This window comes from Corvus kubaryi, unplaced genomic scaffold, assembly GCF_017639235.1.
Source record: "Corvus kubaryi isolate FWS band 111438036 unplaced genomic scaffold, C.kubaryi_AGA036_p1.0 71, whole genome shotgun sequence".
Taxonomy (NCBI): domain Eukaryota; kingdom Metazoa; phylum Chordata; class Aves; order Passeriformes; family Corvidae; genus Corvus; species Corvus kubaryi.
This window is the reverse complement of record NW_024582059.1, coordinates 18,937,774-18,958,352: the sequence shown is the minus strand read 5'-3', so window position 1 is coordinate 18,958,352 and position 20,579 is coordinate 18,937,774. Positions and strand designations below refer to the sequence as shown.

At 37.7% G+C, this 20,579-nt stretch overlaps 1 protein-coding gene across 5 annotated transcripts in view; it reads right to left on the bottom strand.

The window, feature by feature from the left end:
• Positions 1 to 20,579, bottom strand: part of DCLK2 (doublecortin like kinase 2) — a 79,914-nt gene that overhangs the window by 35,169 nt on the left and 24,166 nt on the right. For all 5 annotated transcript variants that reach the window (XR_006019901.1, XR_006019902.1, XM_042049820.1 and 2 more), the window contains exon 3: positions 826 to 928. Coding sequence is in view for 3 of the 5 variants with exons in the window: in XM_042049820.1 (XP_041905754.1) it covers positions 826 to 928 (103 nt within the window). In the remaining 2 variants the exon portion in view is untranslated. The remainder of the gene's footprint in view (positions 1 to 825; positions 929 to 20,579) is intronic.

Genomic DNA, 20,579 nt, shown 5'->3' with positions numbered 1-20,579 from the left:
CCAGGAAACATTCAAGGTCAGGCTCAATGGGGCTCTGAGCAACCTGAACTTTTTTTCTGGAAGATGTCCCTGCTCCTTGCCAAGGGGCTGGACTAGATGGTCCCTGTAAAGGTCCCTTCTAACCCAACCCATTCTACAATTCCATGAACATGGAGGCAAAAACATATCTATGATTTGATATTCCAAGACAATTCCAAAACTCTCTTGTAGAGGATTGCTTTTTCCTTGAACTTATATTACAAATTTTTTTTTTTTTAGAAAACCAAATTTCATAAATAAGTTCAGTTCATGATCTGTCCAAGGCAGACAGCAGGGGCACAAAGTCCCAGTTTGTCTTACCTCCTTCCCTACCCAGCATCCCCTACAACCTCAAAATAGCTACAAGGCCAACATTTGGTCTATAGCAGACAAGACTGGAGTGTGTGAATTGTCTGGCAGAACAATTCAAGACTGGAAATGAGCATGGATTTTTCAAAAATCTCATGAAGAAAGAAATATGGAAATTATCTTACAGTCACAGATGCCAAAAGTGAACATCTTTAACAGATTTTAGATTCATTAGCTCTGTGACTGTACCTTTCATAATTCAATTCTGTTTTCCATGTAACTTTAGAGACAGAGTTTGTTTTGCAGGAAATTGGATCAGGTTTGTTGGTGCATTTTAACAGGCTTACAGAAGCCAGACGATGGTTTGAGAAAACTTTCTTATCTACAGGAAAATGTCATCCCGTGTATATTTTCCTGAATCACACAATTCTTGAGGGTTGAACATGGGAATGGAATGGAGAATTTCCTATTTCAGTGGGTTCAGGATGTCAGTCTTACCACTGTGATCCAACACGAAGTCATCCTGAGCATACCGGTACTTCTCCGGCCCACACGCGATGAAGACGTCATCATCTCCAAAGAAGTCCTGCAAGCATGTTACCTGGACAGCAAAATAAACAAATGCAGTACTTTCAAACCTAAATCTTGAGTTAGTCAGCAACAATTAGTAAGTTTGTCTTTACCTTCTCACAGTGATACCATAATGTTCTTTTGTAATGACACAAGCACTCCAGTTCGTCAGTACTTCAGCTCTCGAGCAGTGCAGGAAACATCAGGGCCATGAATGTAAAATATGTCTGCCCCTAACCTCCAAAAACTCCTCTTACATTTAACACCTGTATTTTTGCTTATAGTTACATAAGCATGCTGATGACTTTTGCCTACAACTACACACACATTGCTTTGACAGGAACATCTGAAAACACTATTCAAATATCAAAGCTTCTTGTATTAAGAATACATAAATTGCTTATGGGAAGATCTGTTGAGTTAAAGTGATTGCATTTGCAAATTGGTTTTTTTATGTTCTGAGGCATTTAATTTGCATGTTTTAATGTCCCATTAAAAAAATAATGATATAATTCCCCTTTCTATGAACGGGTATTTCTTATCCAAGAAAATAAAGAAATAGAGTCCCTTCCATGCTCTTTGCAGTTGTCGGTTCTTAATTATCCGAGTAACGATGCTACTTGGACAATGATGTTATCCAAATAATGTATGTCAAGAAGGATAGGGGTATCTGAAAGAAAAGATGTTTTAGACATTCTTTAAAAACACAAAACCAAAGACCTTGAAAAAAACCCCTCCATTCTCAAAAATCAATAAAAATCACCTTGTGAGGGAGCAAGTGTCTGCTTTAAAAACAGTTAAAACCAAAAAGCCACAACAAGAAATTCCACTGAGGTCATTGTAATTCCCTTGTGAGGGAAACAAGTGTTTGCAGGTAGCAAGCTATCTTTTTTAGATATAAACAGATTAACATTTTAATGTACAGTTGTTTCCCTTTTTTTTAACATTGCATGCCCAAATGTAAAAGTAAAATAAATAGTAAAAGTTAGAATCATTCAATACCATTTGCATAATTCCCCCACTGTGACAATAGTAAACATTGGTAGAAGTACAGGAAGGGCTCTCTGGTGCCTGCAATATTCCAGAGCCACTCGGAATACCAACGACCCCGAGCTCTCCGCAGGAACTCCGGCGCAGGGCATTCCCCAGCAGCAGCGCAGTTGCCATGGCAGCTCCCCCAGGAGAGCAGCCGGATCCTCAGCGCGGCGCCGCTCGCAGCATCCAGCATTTGTGTCACTGTGTTACGCAGCCAAAGGGCCACAGCCAGCACCAAAACCCTGTTATTGTCACCTCACTGCTGCAAGGACGGCTTGCTCTCATTGATGAGAGACATTTTCAGCTCTGCCTGAAACCGCTGCTTTTAGGTAATCGAAAGAGGCGCCAAAAATTGAACTCAAAAGGCTGCACAGATTTAAGAGAAGTTTTGCTAACTTGGGATTTATTCCTCTCTGCTTAATAACCAAGAGGACTCATCATCGTTTCCACAGATTTCCGGAATCCAGCAACCAAGCCAACAGGAAAAGCTGTGAGAAAGCTTCCAGAACACTCATCCCAGCAGCACTGGTGGGACATGGGCAGAAGTGTGAGTTCACACCCAAAGCCCCTAAACCTGGGAGCCATTTCCACAAGCTCTGCCTACCCACCACTGCTCCTGATGGCCTTGCAGCACTGTTTTGAGCAGGTTGGAGTTAAATGCTGTGGTTCAGCAGTGCCTAAAATTAATATTTCTGTTCTGATGGAAAGCCTCACCTCACCTCACCCCCTAACCCATCCAGTCTAATGTCTAAGCTGAGAGTAAGGGAGGAAGGAATGATAGATTTTATGTCAGAGTCTGGGAAACACAGAGGGATATAACTGCAAGCAGCAGCATCCCTTTGTTGTCTGCAGAGCAATTCTAAAAAGTCAGGCTCAGATCTGTGCACAAAAGATGACAGCAGCACCCTTAGAAATGCTCCTGAAAATCTGCTGAAAACGGCTACTAGGAATGGGAATGAATAAAGAATTTTAAGGTATAATTCCCATGTATGCTTCCTCACACGTTCATGTATATAGAGCTTCCCCAGGCAAAATACACAGGGATAATCCTGAGTGCCAGTGATCAGATAAGCTGCTGGAGGTGGAGTCACAGCACCTTTATGTTGGAGTTCAGGCTAATGCCAGCCTCTGTCTGCTCACACACCGTGTGCCTGATCTGTGTGACTCCCACCTGTCAGTCACACACCAGGACAGATTACTGTAAAAGGTATTCACCTTACTGTAAAAGGTGTTAAATATAATTATAACTGAAAGCCAGATAAACACATCTATGAGAAAGCTTTTCTCAGATGCTCGCCGTATTCCAGCATGGAATACACAAAGTGCTCCTTCTCCCCACAAATAATCCAGACTGGCTACACATAAAATACACAAGAATGAAAAAAAATATTGAACAAGTGTATGCCACAAAGAATAAAGATCTGCTAGAATTTACCAATCCCAAATCACTCCACATTATGAGATGAGGAAAGCATTTGTAAAACTAAATTCATGGAAATGCATTTTTCTAAAAGTACAACCTAATAGTTTTCTTTTTCTAGGCTTTTATCGTAATAAAGTCAAGGGAGCATCTCTCAAGGTGCAAACTGATGTTAAAATGAAGTCTTCATCTCCTACAGAATTAATGTATACACAGCAATTAATGATAAAAGCTTTTTGCTCACTTAGTGTTCAAAAAATTATTAAGTTGAAACTATTAACTTGTTTGCATGTGATTTTGAATGCTGCAAATCCACCATGGTCTAACTTGCAAATCGCACAATTCCACTCCAAAGAATATCTGAACTTAGGTCATAGGAGGGGGTTTTTATTACTTTAATCAGGATTCAATCAGTTAAGAAATTTCTAAACAAAAAATTTTGAAAAGCTTTTTTTTTTTTTTTACATTTCATTAGCAGTGGAATTTGTGCATATGAATAGCCTGTCATGTATTCCAGAAAGTTAGGGATCAAAATTAGGTACAACAATGCTGCTTCTCTTTCCACTATCCATCTACATTGTCTTACCCACTCTTTGTTTTGTTGCACTTAGTGCTAAAGAACTTTTCTGTTGACTTTGCACATTTCAATTAACATGTTTAAAATATATTAAACTCCATTTCTTTTTAAATACAACAATCCTTTCCCAGACAAACATTGCCTGTGACCTTGTAAGTCCACTGCTATCCCTTCCTTTAAAACAAGAAATGACTTACTGGTGCTCCTCTGACAACTCAAAGCTGCTCAGGTTGTCTCGCTCCACTCCTTTTTTTCAAAATACATCTCTACACACAGCAGAGTGGAGAATGTGTGAGTAAGACTGGATTGGATTTGTACTCAGTCCTTTCCTCAGAATCCTTTCACTTGCATTCTCACCACAGCTTTCTGAGACGATGTGCAAACCACTCTGGGCATCCCTGCTTCCTGATGGTCTCAAAAAAGACCCCAACTGAAGGAATGAAATCTTGAGACACTGGATGAAGTTTTTTGACAAACACAAAGACCTCTCTTAAGAGAGGCACATATGACTAAACATGCACTATGTTATTACAGAAGTGTCATGACTAATAATAGTTTGCAAGACAATTTTCGGTCAAAGTGCTGCAAAATCACACAGCTAAAAGCACAAAAAAAGCGGTTTAAATGCAGGAAAAACCCACAAACATGGGGTGTTGAAAAGGAAGGGAGAAAAACATATCTATTTGAAAAATCAAATTCCTGATCCACTGCTGTCTACTAGTGCAGTGCTTTAATGTCACATACACCCATCATATTTACCTGCCAAAATAGGCTTATGTTTCTGACAAATATTTAAAACCAAAGAAGTTTGCTCTATTCAAAGAAATACTTCTTCAGTCAGATCAAGCCACTGGATTAGAACATACAAATTGTCATCCATATGGAAATCCCTTTTCCCTTACCACCACACATGCCTTGAAATGTGATTTACATCAATCTCTACTCCCACCTCATCTAACAAACAGAAGATACATTCCCCTTCAGAAAAAACATGAATAATGATCAATCTTTTATAAACAGAATTCATCATGTATTTATTGGTTGTCCTTTATGATGAAGACACAATAGAAAAAAATTGAAATAAATAAATAAACCTTTATCCAGAAAATATTTTCCCTTCAATCTCCAGAAGAAAAACACTTAAAAAAAAAAAAAAGAGACTGGAGCCAAGAAGGTTTTATAAACACTTGAAAAATTCCTGGAAATTCAAATTCCCTGAAATCTTTAGCACTAAACAGAGTTCTGTGATCATATATCAACAGCCCCCAGCCAGTAGCTTGCTGGATAAACTGTATTTATTCCAGCTCTACAAATGTGCTTCATTCTAAATGTGGAGGAAGGGCTATAAAGACAAATAGTTTGGCTTAATTTAGTGTGTCTGATTCCATTTAAGTAATCAGCTACAGGACTGCACAGTTTAAGCCTGAAGAGCCACACCCTCCATCTGGGGAAAGCTTGTCCAGATGACAAATTCTCAGCAGCAGCTGAAAATGGATCTAAAACATCAAAACTGGAAAAGATAGGAGAGATTATTTGTATTTGTTTTAACAATGGAAGAAATATTTGTATCTACTGACTTCAAGAAAACAGGATATGGTGTAAATATTTTTAAAAGGAAGCACATCACATACGAGGGAAAAGGAAAACTAGGAAAACTGGCATGCACAGCAACAGCTGGATTTTTGAATACGTTTTCAGCTCAGCAGCTGAGACAGGCATTTGAAGCTGAAATTCTTCAAGGACTACAGCGGGTTTTTTTTCCCATGAATTGCTAAAAGAGAATGTGAATAATTTTTTAAATGTCAGCATGACAAATTTGGATGCAACCTCCCTGCTATTGCCTTAAGTGTGAGGGGTCTCCACATTTCTTGTGGGAAATGCTGTTCCTTTGACTGGGACAGATTACAACCATGCTGCCCTGGCAGTTCTGCCCTTTGCCCCTTACATCAACTTTTTTTCTGAGTAAGCAAAAGTCAAATATTTGTCTATTTTGCCAGTCAGGTCATATTTGCAATCATCACTTTTGTTTCCCCTTTTGAAATACTTTTAGCACTGCCACTTCCTCTCCACTGCCATTCAGCCTTATTAAAATTCTCGCTGTGTTTCCTGAAGCTGCCAGTCTTACATTTCCAGGGTTTATGCATACCCTATGGTGCAAAATGCAAGGAAAGCACTCCTGCAGAAACAGGTCAGTTGTCTGTCTCCCATTTCAGCTCCGTCACCCACAGGAGCAGGCTTAACTTTCAAAAGGGAGTTTCCTCTGGGCAGCCTCAGGAACTCAAAAAGGAAGGTGAAAAGGGCATTCCCACCCTTCCCTACTGAGTATCATGATTTTCACAAAGGATTTTTTATCTTGGAAATTCCCCTTGGTTTCTGCTCCTTCTCAAAATAACTTGAAAGGGGGGGATATTTAACCAATATTCTTTACTGTTTACTAATCCATCAGTGCCCTTCATGATCGAACCAAGAAGCACACAAGAAGTTCAGTACGAGCTTTCAGCAGCTATTTTGCCTGGTTATCCCGAGTCATATTTCCTGACATGTCTTCAGTGAGGGAATAGCCAGATGGGTAGCTAGAATATACCCAAGGAAGGAGAAATAGCAAGAAAAGTCAAACCAATGAGTCCCTGACATGCCTTTAAAAAAATACCATAATTGCCAGTATTCTTTTTTTTAATTAACAACCTATTCACTTTACAGAAATGACAAAGTGTCAAAGGCAAGTATGCTAAGCAAGTTGGAAGCAGGCAAAAAAAGGAAACTGTTCAACGGCCAGAAGCCCATACTGTACACAAGAACAGCAACAAGACCCACTGCTATATCAGATCCGTAGTAAACCTGGAAAATCAGGTCAAACTGGTAAGATTCCTGCTGGTGTAAGGAAGAAGCACTTGACACTTGCAAAAGCTTCTGTTCCTCACCAGTTTGTGTCTTTCCTCTGTGACAGCTCTACTACAGAATCTCTCTGGGAATTCCCAATGTCTACAAAATTACACAACACCAAGAGAAGGGTAAGCAAGCTGCTAACCTCTGGCTTAAGGCTTTACAGAGCTCAAATGCTACTGAGACCGGGCAAATCTGCCCAGAACAGCTTTAGGGTAGGCTGGGGAATCCTGAAGTCTGAGGACATAAAACCGTGAGCTTGGTAAGACTCTAGACACCCGCATCTTTCCTACCAGCTGTAGCTATGGGGACAATGCAAGGCATCACAATAACCTCCCCAACAGTCAACTTCCAGGAGGTCATTAGCAGACAAGGAGCAAAAAACCCCCTCCTTTGTTCTCTGAAAATAATTGGAATTAGGCCAAATGCCTCAATTTCTGAGGCTCAAATGCACAACTATTTTGTCTGCAAGGGAAACGTGAAATACGGTAACAGATCAGATCACAGAGAAAGGATGCAAAAGTATCAACTGTGTTGTAAAATATAAAATTCATTACCTGATCTTCTGTTATGTGACTGCACGTGTCAACCAACAAAATTACCTCAGATATTAAAGAGCATGTTGACGATCCTTCTTCTCTATAATTAATTCAAGTAGTTCACTTGTTTTTTTGGTCTTACTCTACAAAGTCCCTTTTAAACCCATGCTGTTGGTTAATTTTAAACTTGCCAGCAGTCCCACTACAGTCAAGGAAATTATTCACATTTATAAAGCTATGCACAACCACAGCTTGGGAAAGGTCTGAGGGCCTCCTCAGCTCTGCTGGACACTGCAATAAACTATGAAATAAATCTGATTTCTAGGTCAGAGCTTCCACAAGACATTGTCCAATTTACCACTTGAGGTTTGGCATCTTGCATCCTTTGTCTTGTCCTTCAAGTTTAATAAATTCACTAAGCAGTGAGAGAAAAACTAAATTTTCTGTTTCTAATAATTTGTAAATGTTGAATTGGCCTGCCTTGGATAAAGGGAGCTCGTTAACCTATTTAAGAAAACAGAAAAAAGAGGAAAAAAATTGAAACAAAGACCATAATGAGAGCAATTCTTCTAGGCCAGCTTCCTAAATGTCTACTTAATCAGTGGCTGTGTCACATAATTAGTCACCATTAGAAAATGAACCTCTTTCCACTGATACTCCATGATGAGGAACAGCAGTGAAAAAAGGAGAAGACAAACCCTTCCATCCCACAGGGAATCTAAGGAGTAAGAAAGGAAACAGAAATGTTAAATCCTTGCCTGCTGCCTTGTAAACAGAAAAAGTCTGGCAGAAAGCCCAGGAAACGCCTGTTACAGTATGACAATGCAGAAATACTGAATAAACAGACTAGTCAGGTCACCACAACTCACACAGCCCTACAGCTGTTGGGGACAGATGACAATAGAGCGCATCTCACATTTTAGTTTTTAATCTCAATTTCAAGATTTTTGCCTATTTTTTTTAACATCTCAAAATTTTAATTTGGAAAATGAACACGTGGAAACAGAAGATTGCATTTGTGCGTGATTCAAATAGATCATCCTCACTGCAGTGGAAATGACAAGAAGAAAAGTAAGCTGTAGGAATATGCATAAGTTAAGTGAATTCCTACATAAATCTATTTCTTAAAGATTTCCAGTGCAGTAGGACTTTCTGGCAAGTTCTGTTCACCAGTTTTTCCCAAGGGCAAAACTGATCTGTCTGCAAAATGGCATTTCAATTATTGTACTGATTACGTGCAGCTATCTAAATATCAGAAAATAACAGTTGAAAGGACTAAAATTCTGGAAATTGAATCACTTTGAATCACTCTGTACAACTCACCTGTCTCTATAAAACAAAACACCCCTGAGCAACCCTTCCCTCAGCATTATCCACCACTTCAACAAGAGTCCATAACTCCAGTTTATTAAACAGTGAAATCTAATGCCATGCTTCTCAATTTCATGAGTTATACAAAGAAAGAACAGCCTTACCAAGCATGGAGTAAGTGGAAATTGGCAACAGAAAATTAGCAAGTGCAGCTCATGATTGTGTACATAATCCAGTTTGTCTGAAGAGACAAACAAACAAACAAGAGGATTTCCAGTTACAAGACAAGGGTATCTTTGCCTGTAAGTTCACACCAGCTCACAAGTCAGCATAACAGATTCTCTCTTTAAGTGGCATAACTGGGAAGCCTAATACAGAGCCAAAAATAGCACCTGACTTCACACAGCTAACCTTCCATCTTACCACGGAGCAGCTAGGCTAAAAATAAAAGCTACTTGTATTATGAAAGAACATTAAAAGAAAAAAGGGTACATATAAGGACAGATGTCTGATTCATCCAATTCAATCAAATCTTACTGATTTAATGACACCCTGTTCCACAATACAAATACAGTTAAAATTTAAATTATACCTTTTTTTTTTCCTCCATAAAATCACCTCTTTTGCACTGTTATAGAAATCAGTGCCTTTGGCTTATCACCCTACTTGAAAAACATGGCATCCACATGCTGTGGAGAACTTAAAACCCAAAATTATACGGGCAAATATCCAATGTACTTTTGGGTATTTTTGTTTTTTTAGATCAGAAGAGTTTCTGCAGTATGCATCAGCAATCTATTGCAATCCTAAATTTCCAATGTTCATGGGCAGACAATTTCCTGGAGACATTACAAAAGCAGCAGCACTTTAAATGAGAACTATTTTTCCACAGACAAATAAGAAATTCAAACTCAGTTTGTGACCAGTGCAGAAAGAATAAAAGAAAAGGCATAAATCTGGAAACATCCTTTGATGACAGGTACAAATCATTTTTCATGACTCTTTAAGCTTTAAATGAGAGATTTATAGTTTTACACTGGAATAGGTTGTCCAGTGAGGTTGTGGGAGTCCTATCCCTGGAAAAAATTCAAGGTAAAGTTGGATGGGGCTTTGAGCAACCTGATCTAGTTGAAGATGTCCCTGCTTATTGCAGAGGGGTTGGATTAGATGACATTTAAAGGTCCATTCAACTGATAATTCTGTGATTCTGTTTTTTCCTATGGCTTGAATTGTTCGTGCAGGAGCTCCTAAAGTCAGTTTTCTGTTCAAATTCTATTAAAAAATCAAATTAAGTAATTCTAAGGCACAAAATATTAGTTGCAATGCATGACTCACTGGAATTTAATATTGTTACGTAGAGACATAAAAATCTATGGTTGTCTGAGTTCCTGTGTCAGGGTTTCAACCTTGCAGTCATTCAAAGCTGTTTTTCATAGCACCGAATAGGAGGGGGAAAAGCTTTAGGTACCCTATAAACTCAGGTCTCTCTCTCAGTTCTGTTCCCTTCATAGATACTACTTCACATAACAAGAAGCCTTGATAGAATCCACTGAGCTCCTTAGAGATAAGAAGGATGCTTTTCACGTGTATTTTAAGTTTTGATCATTTAACATTTTTTTAGCCCTTAAGACGCTTCATTTAATTAGTGTTCTATTTGTTTCAGCACAACAACAACTGTACTTCTAAATAAACTTATAGTTCTATTTTTGTAATATTACCTTACAGGCTTGGCAATGATAACAGCTTGCCATACAGCTAAACAGCACACACAGCTGTTGAAGTTATTTGATTCTTGAAGTATCCTCCTCATTTAACTACAAAGTGGAAATGCAGAAAAGAAATTGACCTTATGGATGTTCTCTCTATGCACCATTTCAAACAATGACATTTCACAGATGAAAAGACAGAAATTCTGTGTAAAAATACATCCTTATAAACTGTGAGGGTATTTTGTGCTCAGCAAATTAACTTCCATGCTTTCTCTGCTTTGCCTGTCATGAATTATTGAGGTCTGTTGTACTTGCATGCAAAAACTGGAACAGCTATGCTGGGCTAGGGGCACCAAGTAAGAAAAATGAGGATATAACTGATTAATAGAAGGATGAGAAGCTCAGAAATGTGAGAAAAATTACTGTAACACAGGAAATAGAAACTACTTTTTATCTGGCTTTCACAGATCCAATTCAATCTCATTCGCTCCTAACTTCGACCAATATTACTTCCAAATCTGCTGCTGCTTCTGAATTGCTTTAATAAGCTGATAAACAGATGTAAAACATATTTGAAGACATAGAAACATGTTTGATTTCATGTTCAGACAGCAAATGTATTACAAATGCACTTTAGGTACTGACAAAAGAACAGATGCATCAATACTGTCAGACCAGAAGAAAAGGAGCCTCCATCAGTTTTTCCATGAAACAAAACCCAACAAAATGCCACACAAGCTTCTTCCTTCAGATCTGGAAATTTCAGTTCTTCCTTTGAACAGACATCCACAATTTCAGGAAAAAAAGCAAAATGGATGCCCCCTCACCCCAGAAACACAGAACTAAACCCCTGCCCAATTCCCCAGACCACTTAAGAGCACAGAAAAGAGGGGCTAAACCCCATTTATCAGTCAGTTGACTTTTATGGCATCTGCTGAGGCTTGTTTTAAAATCACGACACAATACTTTCATTGCTATACTGCTATTAGCAGATTGGAACTCAACTTTGGTGAGTTGGGCAGAGGATTTAGGTGGCTCAGTACTTTTCTGAGTTAAATACTGACTCAGTGCTGGGGTTTTTTTAGGTAAAGTGTGAGTAGATCAGAAGGTGAAGATGCTTAGAGGGCCATAACTCAGCAATAGGCTACTAAATATTAAAAACTTCTAAAGTAGTCTGGGTGACTGTTTCTGCTGAGCCAGAACATGAGGAATGCTGCTGAACACTGGAAGCATCTGGTAGCATTATCATGTTTTATGGACCTCTGTATCAATCACATCATAGGTGCTTTTGAAATGCATGAGGAAGTTCATCCCATTTTGAATTAATTAGCTTCAGAAATCATTAATCCTATCTGGAAACAAATTTTCAGAGACCAGGAATAATACATCATAGATTGTTACTGAAGACCCATTTCCAAACCATTTTTCTTTTTTAATAAGAAACTTTAAAAATATATTCCAGGCTTCCTCCTCTGTAAGACACTGAACTATGAAGTGTAGATTGAAGCAAACACAATCACAAAACCATAACATCAGTAACAGTGAAACTCAATACTGAAGGCTCTGCTCAGAAAGCAATGCTGGCACCCTTAAAGAATTTTCCACTTTCTTCCACTTATATCTGGCACTACTTGAATCCATACTTTCTTCCAAACTCCTGCCACTCATTGAAGAGCAAATATTCCTTGAATTTACATAGAACTGTATATTTATTCCTTGTAATACAAACCTCTTTGACTCACAAAGCCAATTTACATAATGGGAGGCCCAATGCAAAATTTGGATTTGTACAATATCGAGATTCTGGCTGATCAAAACTTTTCAGTGGTTTGGCGAAAGCTATTTTTTCCAAAACTGACAGTCTCCCAAGTTTCTGCTTTTCAAATAATAAAGTCGAAGTTCACTGAATGCATTTTTTTATTTGAGGGCTGCTTTTTTGATTAACCCTTTTTCCTCTATAGAAAAAGCACTTGAGAAGCATTAAATGAAAGTCCATTTAAATACAGTAAGAAATGTGAATTGGGGTACTTCTGTTAATTTCAGGTTTTGGTGGGTTTTTTGGGTTTTTATGTTAAATAACCAATTCATGAAGCATTTCATCATACTTTGTCTAAACACCTCATGTATCAGACCTCATTATTTTCACTGCATTGATTATATTTTTTTCACAGTCAGAAAACCAGCAAATGCAGCAGTAGGATCTCCTCACATTCCAAGTCATATTGTGTACAAAGCTAGCTAGTCTGGAAATCAGTAATCACCCATTTCTGGTTAAATAAACAAACACAAACAGCAAGCAAAACCTCATTTGCTTCAAGCTAAAAACTAAGACCAGGCTATCGAAGTGGAAGCAAAAGTTATACACATGATTAATGAGAAAAAAAATTACATTTCCATATCAGCAAGAGCAGTTATGAAATAGTTTTGTGCCTGCTAGTGCCACTGCTTCACCATTCTGTGGGGTTTTTTACTTTTTAACTAGTTCTCTTTAGCATCTTTATATATCTATCAAAGCTGTTTTCAATTTTGATGAAAGAGGAGTTTCAGAAACATTACTTAAACCGTAAATATAGATAAAAATGCAAACTATATTCCAGTTTACAACAAAACTGGGAACAGATGAGGGCTGTAATGCTACACAGCTAGTGACAGGGAGATCATCTTCAATGATACAGAGGGTGCTCCCTGTGTTCCTGATCCTAAATCAGTCTGGGGCACCTTAGGAGTAGCAAATGCAGCCCCAGCAGGTGAACTGCTACTGTAGCTGCAAGCATCCTTCTAGCAGCTTTAATTCTGTTTCCATCACAGCTCCCAACAAGTGGAATTAATCAAGGTCCAGCTCAATGTGGTCAAATCCATGCTGCAGCACTCATGCTTTTGCTGCATATTGCAGTTTAAAGAGAGTGGTATCAAGATGTTCAATCTGGCTCAAAATGTACCTATTCTTAGAGCTGATGGAAATACCTATGCAAGTAACTCACAAATATTTGGATTACGGGGTTTTTTCATTACCATCATCATGATTAATTTGCAAAACAGAAAAAAAAATTCCAAATTCCCTCCTTGTTTTCCTAAAAAGCAATGTCCTCACTAAGACTAAGCACACACAAGATTATTACATAAAGAGCCTAAAGGGGTATTCAAATAGTTTTAAAATTTATTCTGTAACAAGAATACTCCATCCAGAAGGGAGGTCTGTAGCACGGCCCATTCCATAGCCTGCACCTGAGTTTGCAGTGGCACAGAAATGCACACAGTACACCAGAGTCTGCTTGCAACACAGCAGAATAAAAGGAATAAGGGCAGCCTTTCAATATCTCAAGAACACAACTCCATGCAGCCAGCTACTGCTCAGTAGGACATCAGCAGCAGGTACTGAACCTGCTCACAACTGCACAGGCTTTGAAGCAAACACTGCACAGGTTGTCCTTGTCACACACTTGTGACCACACGTACAGCAACATGGTATCAACCCCATTCCTCCAGTTTGCAGCAGTCAGGTCAAGACTTTATTGGTTTGGGCTGCATAAAGTACGCAATGGCTGGAGAAGCATCATCATTTCAGCACCTATAGGGATCTGTGTCTTTTTTCCCCCCTTCCATTACACATATGGCTTAATATAAAGTTAGTTGTCTGATCCTGAATGAGCTGATTTAAAAGAAAAATCTCGTTTTATTAATACATTGCAGGAGCCTTGTGTCAGAAACACCTGATCTCTTGCCATTCTCTTTAGATCACAAGAATCATACTCTCCAAGAGCAGAAAATGCTTCCTTAGGCATGATTTCTGACAGTCTCTTCAAATGCTGGAATATCACCAGCCTTGAGATAATATAGACCATAAAAGGCTAAAGCGGGATGTTTAATGTGTCAGAACATCACCATTCAATCAGTTATACTAAAAGATTCCCTTTACACTACCTGCTCTTACAAATTCCTTCAGTCAGGAGAATTTCTGTCCATACTGGAATCCTGGTTAGAATTTAACCACTCCTACACTTGTTTACAGCAGTATTAGCCCTAATCCATTTAGCCACTATTGCTAAAGCAGGAGTAATAGCTGTAGTGACTACACCTTCATTATTGAGGTTATTAGTGTTCTTATTTCTACTCTCAAGGTCTAAGGCTCTTGTAGATATTCCCCAGTGCTTAAGGAGCTTCCTAAGCAGCTTCTGGGAACATATGTTGTTTTTACTAGCTCTGGGTAGAGTTTCACTCTGTGTACCAAGCAGACCTCCTTGGGGCCCTGTCAGTGATCAAGTGATTCAGTGTTCAAAATCAGAACCCAAGCCTAGCGACTTTCAGCAGATTCACTCTGAGAGAGCTTTGATTTTTTGTCTGTGTTCAGCACATCCAACCATACTTACTGATTTTATTCTACTGTGACATTTTCTCCAGTAGTTTATTAAAAAGGACTGGCATTACAGAGCACTCTGTACAGTGCATTAAGGTGTGCTGGCAGCACCTGCCTGACCTGCAAAGCCTTCCCCAAACAACAACCAGTCTTAGTAGCTGCCTTAAAAAATGCTTAAAGAAATCATTTTTATTGCTACAAGTCATCCATTTGACATTAACAACAGTCTTTTTCAATCCAGTTGCAAGTGGAAAGTCTGAGGCATAATAAGCAATATGGCTCATTTATTCCCAAAATAAGGGCATAATGCTAAAAGGTTTTCTAGAAAGCATATACTGAATCAGTGGAATATTTTTCCTCCTTTGCCTGAGTCTCCCAAAAAAATATTTCTAGTGGAGATACAGACCCCCAAGAAGGGAATTTTAAATTATCAGTGATTACTTTTCTATTCCTACTCAGTTTTTGGAAACCATCTGTTTTCTGTGAACACCATGTTGAAACTGCTGCTTAGAACACCATATGGAAAAGTTAACTGCAGCTCCAGGAACCCATGGTTCATCCTGCATCTAAGTATTCCATAGATGTTTCCCTGACAGGCTTTTCTTTTGTGGAAAGAAGGCTATAGCATTATTTTTTGTTACAAAACTCTTTGCTTACTAGTAAAAAAAAAAAATCTTTTGAAATTTATACACAAATATTTACATTAAAATAGATGGCAGTCACATAATGGTGCTTTTAAAAGAGGGAGGACTATTACTAAACACAGAGGAACTCAAGCATCCTGCAAGGACTGAATGCAGCTTTCTGCAGAGCTGCATTAAAGTCTAAAACTCATTTTTATAATTCCTTTATTGCATTTAAGACCTAGATCAAACAAAGCACAACAGCTCAGAGCTGTAAGTGAGCAGTAGATTCTCTGAACTCATGCTGAGTTTTCTCAACTCAGTATTTATCAGTATGGATATTCCTGAGAGAATCTGGAGAATGTTGTAAAAGATACAGCATGAATTGCCTGTAGTACAAAAATCAAGTTCATTCAAAGTTCTTAGTCCTCCTGGGAAGATTCCTTTCTCTGATTTAGTTGACTTATTTGTAATACTTCGGATAACTCTAAAACCAGCAGGCTTAAAAAATGAAAACCACTTATAAAACAACCCACAATAGAAGTGCAATCTCCCCTTACACACGGTTACTCATCATATGCTTCATGTTTAATTAAGTGCTGTCAACTCAAATTTAAGTTTACACACAGCCCCCAGAAGTGTTCAAGTACTGCCCTGTGCCTCAGCAAGTTACTACTGTGAGAAGCCTATGCTGGGAAGAAAAAAAGCAGTAAGACTCAACAAGAATAGAAAAGCAGCAAAATTTAGGAGTATAAGAACTACAAAAATAACACTGTTTAAAACAGGCACATGTTTCATCTCCCTCTAAGCTCATATTAAGAATGGGAGGAGCACAAGTTTAAAGCATTTTTATAATTAGAAAGTATTCTATGCTTTTCAACAAGTATAGAAGTTAAAAAAGTAAACCATATGAATTTTGATATGCCTCATAAGCTATATGCAAATGTATCTACCCTCAGTCTGTAACTGTGCCACCCTCTTGGTCATGCACTTTAGAAGTTATTGCAATCATCTGCCAACTCAGATTTCACAGTAAATAGTGACTTGTTTTGTCAAAATTGCCAAATTTTATTGATATTTTAAGAATAAAATATTTTAAAATTAAGACTCTTACTTCAGTCTACTTCAGTTAAGTAGACCAAAGTAAAGACCATATTTATTGTGTGTCATTGTAAACCCCTTCTATCCAAATGAGTGCAGAAATCCTCTATGGGGATTTATTGTCTGCCACCATGGAGTGGCAGATGCTGCATCAGCTTTTTCTAAAACTGTCTGGTGACATTCTTTTAAAGAAACACTGCAAAAGTCCATTTCATTTACTTCTTGATGATCCCTCCAATCTCCATCATTCCTGAGAAGCACAATTGCTCATCCTTTACTACTATGAAGCTTGGGACAAATTGGGCTAAGGGCAAGTAAAACTTTAACCCACTGAACTGAGTTCAATTTAAAAAAAGTCTTCATTTGACAGAACTACCTTTCTGTATACTGAGATTATTTTTACCTAATTTGAGTGGTCTGAAGCATCAACATTTCATCAACTAAAACCCAAGAAATATTTTTCATCAAATTGCAAGATTACTTATTTTTCCAATACAATGTTTGTAATAACTTACTACAGCCACAGCCAAAAGTTCCCAGTGGCTTTCCAACAGATTTGCCCATAAAAGATTTTAAAATGACCCTATACTTTGTTGAAGCAATAAACCCCCCCCAAAACTGTATTGATACCACTGGCTTACAAAATCCACTTTTTACTACAATTCATTCTACATTGGAGGACAGATTGCAAGAGAGGGAGGGGGAAAGGCAAGTGAAAATTCTCTGTGAAAATTATTTATAAAAACCTCTATACTTTATACTATCCCTCTGAATAAAGTCACAACATACTTCTTATACTACAGAGAACATGCAGTTATGGGTACAGTGATCCAATTTGAGAATTTGTTAAATGTTACCATTATCTTTCAGTAGAAACTTTATATTATCAGCAGGAAAACAAAAAAGCATCTACACCAAATATAATAAATAAATGAATAAAAGCTATGGACACTCAATCCTTTTAAGTTGGAAAGATGGAAAAGAGAGTGAGTGCTGAAGCAGGTAAATTTATCCCTCAACTTGTATGTACAACTAACACCTTGCCCAGGGATCCGTCCATTTAAATACCTTCCCTAGCACACACCAGCAGTACCAATAGCAGGGGGAAAAGGGAGAAATGGGGTATAAAAAAGCCTGTCATAATCAGACTGAAATCGCTTGAGGGATTTCCAAGGCTACCTTAATACTATAATAATGAAATAACGCTACCATAGCGGAAGCAAAGCAAGCAAAACAAATGCAAATCAAATCCCATCAGAGAGGTGATGGAGAAGGGTCACTGTAAATTAGAGGAAGGCAGATATCAAGTTTCTGCAAAAGAGGTGATTCACAATAAGTAATTTGCAACCAGCAATTTTATTATCACTGCTTTTCAAATGAAGAGCTCGTCAAGTGCTACAAGTTTATCCATGCACTACTGAAAACATGCAGGTATTTTCTGAAAATTAATTTCTCAGAGCCCTAATTCTGACCTGAGAATTTAATTTTTAACATAGTTGGAAATGTTCATAAGTTCACAAATCTGAAGTATAACCTAATACCAATATTAGGTTATATAACCCAATACTAAATTCCAAGAACTTTCAGACAGATTTAACCAAAGAATCTAGTCTAGCAGAATATTAAAAGTGAACAACTTGTTTCAAATAGACTTTTTTTTTTAAAAAAAATTTGTTGTTTTGAGGATACAATTTCTGAAAACAATTTATTTCAGTATTTAACAAAATACAAACCCTCAAGCATATATAATATAGGTATGTGTATATATATGTATAGATGGTAAAGAATGCTACTTTTCTCACTGAAACCTGTTAATACACTATTAGAATAAGAGTTACTTTGCTAATATTCCACTTTACAGAAAACCTGCACTCTCTATTATAGCAAATGACAATTAAAAAAAGTAGCTCTGTAGAACAAGACAAAGTTATAACTTCTTCCCTGTCATCTGAGGACAGTTTACACAAACATTCAGGTGTCATATGAAAAATATCTAACCCTTAGCTAAAAATAAAATTTTTTTAGTGTGCTAGTCAGACTGAAAGTGACTCATGGTATGAAGGAACATGAATCATCTAAAACATTTTGAGACGAATTATATATGAATATATAAAGCACTGAGAAATAAATGAGTTCAAGAAGAGCCTCTAACTTCAGACTCATCCCTAACAAAGTCAATTTACAAAAGAGGTATTAATATTTATTCCTCATGCCACACCTAACAAGGTTTTTTTAGTTCAGTCCCCAGTCAGTTTTGAACTTAATGAAGTTTTTTTTTCCATCATACAAATGAGAAAGTGTTGCAATTCTTATCAGTCTACTAACAAGGATTCACAGTGGGGTCTGCACGTGAAAACCCAGCTTTTCCTTTATCCTTCCCCAACATTTACAGCACCAATGAATTTTTGTTCAGAGCAATGATAATTTTCACAACACATTGCTAGGAAATCTGTATCAGTTTTCATTGGCTTTGAAGAGAAGGAAGAAACACAGGGACTACAATTTCGGAAAAATTTTGGAAAAAGGAGAAGTTTCCATGTAAAATATAGCTCCATTTCCAACTATCAGCCAAACAGTCCAGAAGACAGGAGTATTTTGCCTCTAATGCACCTGTGATTCCAAAAGAATTTCACTAATAAACTCAGCTACAGATGAAGGGAAAAAAAAATACCAAACCAAAAACCACATGAAAAGATTTGGACGTAATTTCAGACACAAGCTGCAAACTTGAGAAGGGTGAAACACTGGGGATTCATATTCAGAAGAAATACCCAGAGACCTATTCTCACAGCCTTTCCATTGTCCAGAAAAACATACCTCAGTGTGCATGGAGCATTTGTGTCCAAGCACTGGAGAACAGCCACAGCAGGTATGCATCTCATTTTCCTTTGTTTACTTCTTTTTTATAACTTCTCGTGTAACCAGAAGAGTATGTACAAACTATTTTCTACAGGACAGCAACATTCCCCATAGGATAGTACCATGAACTATTCCATTTCCACTCCTCAGGGAGGCTCTTGATAAAGAAACTATGCCCTCCACTCCCAGCCACCAAGTGAAGACCCTGCTGAGAGAGCTAATGCAATGAAAGCTGCTTTTATTGCTTAGTTAAGAATCCTTATTTAAGCAATATGCATAAACTGATATTTTCAGTTTCAGATAAGTGTTTAGAAACTTCTAGGCTTGCATCTGCCTCCCAAGAGATGAAGAAAGGAGGTTTAAGTGTTGTGATCTGGCCTTATAAACTCCATGTGACTAATCATATTTCAACAGCTTTAAAACTAGATGTGCTTTTTGCTTAAGCATCAATCAGGCTGAGTTTTCAGGCATACCCTTCTCCCATATTTAATAAGGTTTGCTAGGTGTTTATATCCAGAAGCTCCATATATATCTTATTTCTTACAAAAGGATTGTGGCAGAGGCTTCAGAAAGCCTCAGATAAAACTAATAAAAGGTGCTAAACTCCTAGTCATTTTTAGAGGTACATAGTCTCTCACTACTTCTGATAACTTCCTGTTCAGGTGTTTTGATTTGTACTGAAACAAACAAAATATCTGGTAAGTCCTCATTTCCATTATGATATGTGTGGTGTCATTCATACTTCATTATATAGGCCTTAAATGAAGATAAAAAAATGAAGTTCCAAAATAGAAGCTCAAAGAATAGAAACTTTCATCTCCAACTAATTATTGCCAAAATGTGAGCAAGCCATGAGAATTACTTTGGAAATTGCAGAGGAGTGTCTATTCTTTAGAAGTAATATCAAACATCATCATTCTCCCACTAACTACAGTACTGCTCTAAAATTTTAATATTCAGTGACATATAGATGGGAGGAAGTTAATAAGATGTAAGCATCATAAAGACATTTTTTAAAAGTCAAATGTTTGAGAAGTAGAAGATAGGAAAAAACAATGTGCAAAAGGTGAAGTGTGCTGTAAGAAAGGAAAACATATTCATGCACCAAATCCAAGAAAATCTGAATAATAATTACTAGTTCCAAGAGTATTCAAAGCCCTCTCAGACCTTAAAGACCTCTCAAAAAACACTTTTGCACCTTGGACTGCAACCTCTCTCCTGGGCTTCTCGATATAACTTGTGACAGAAGACAATGAGGAGGTTTTCACACA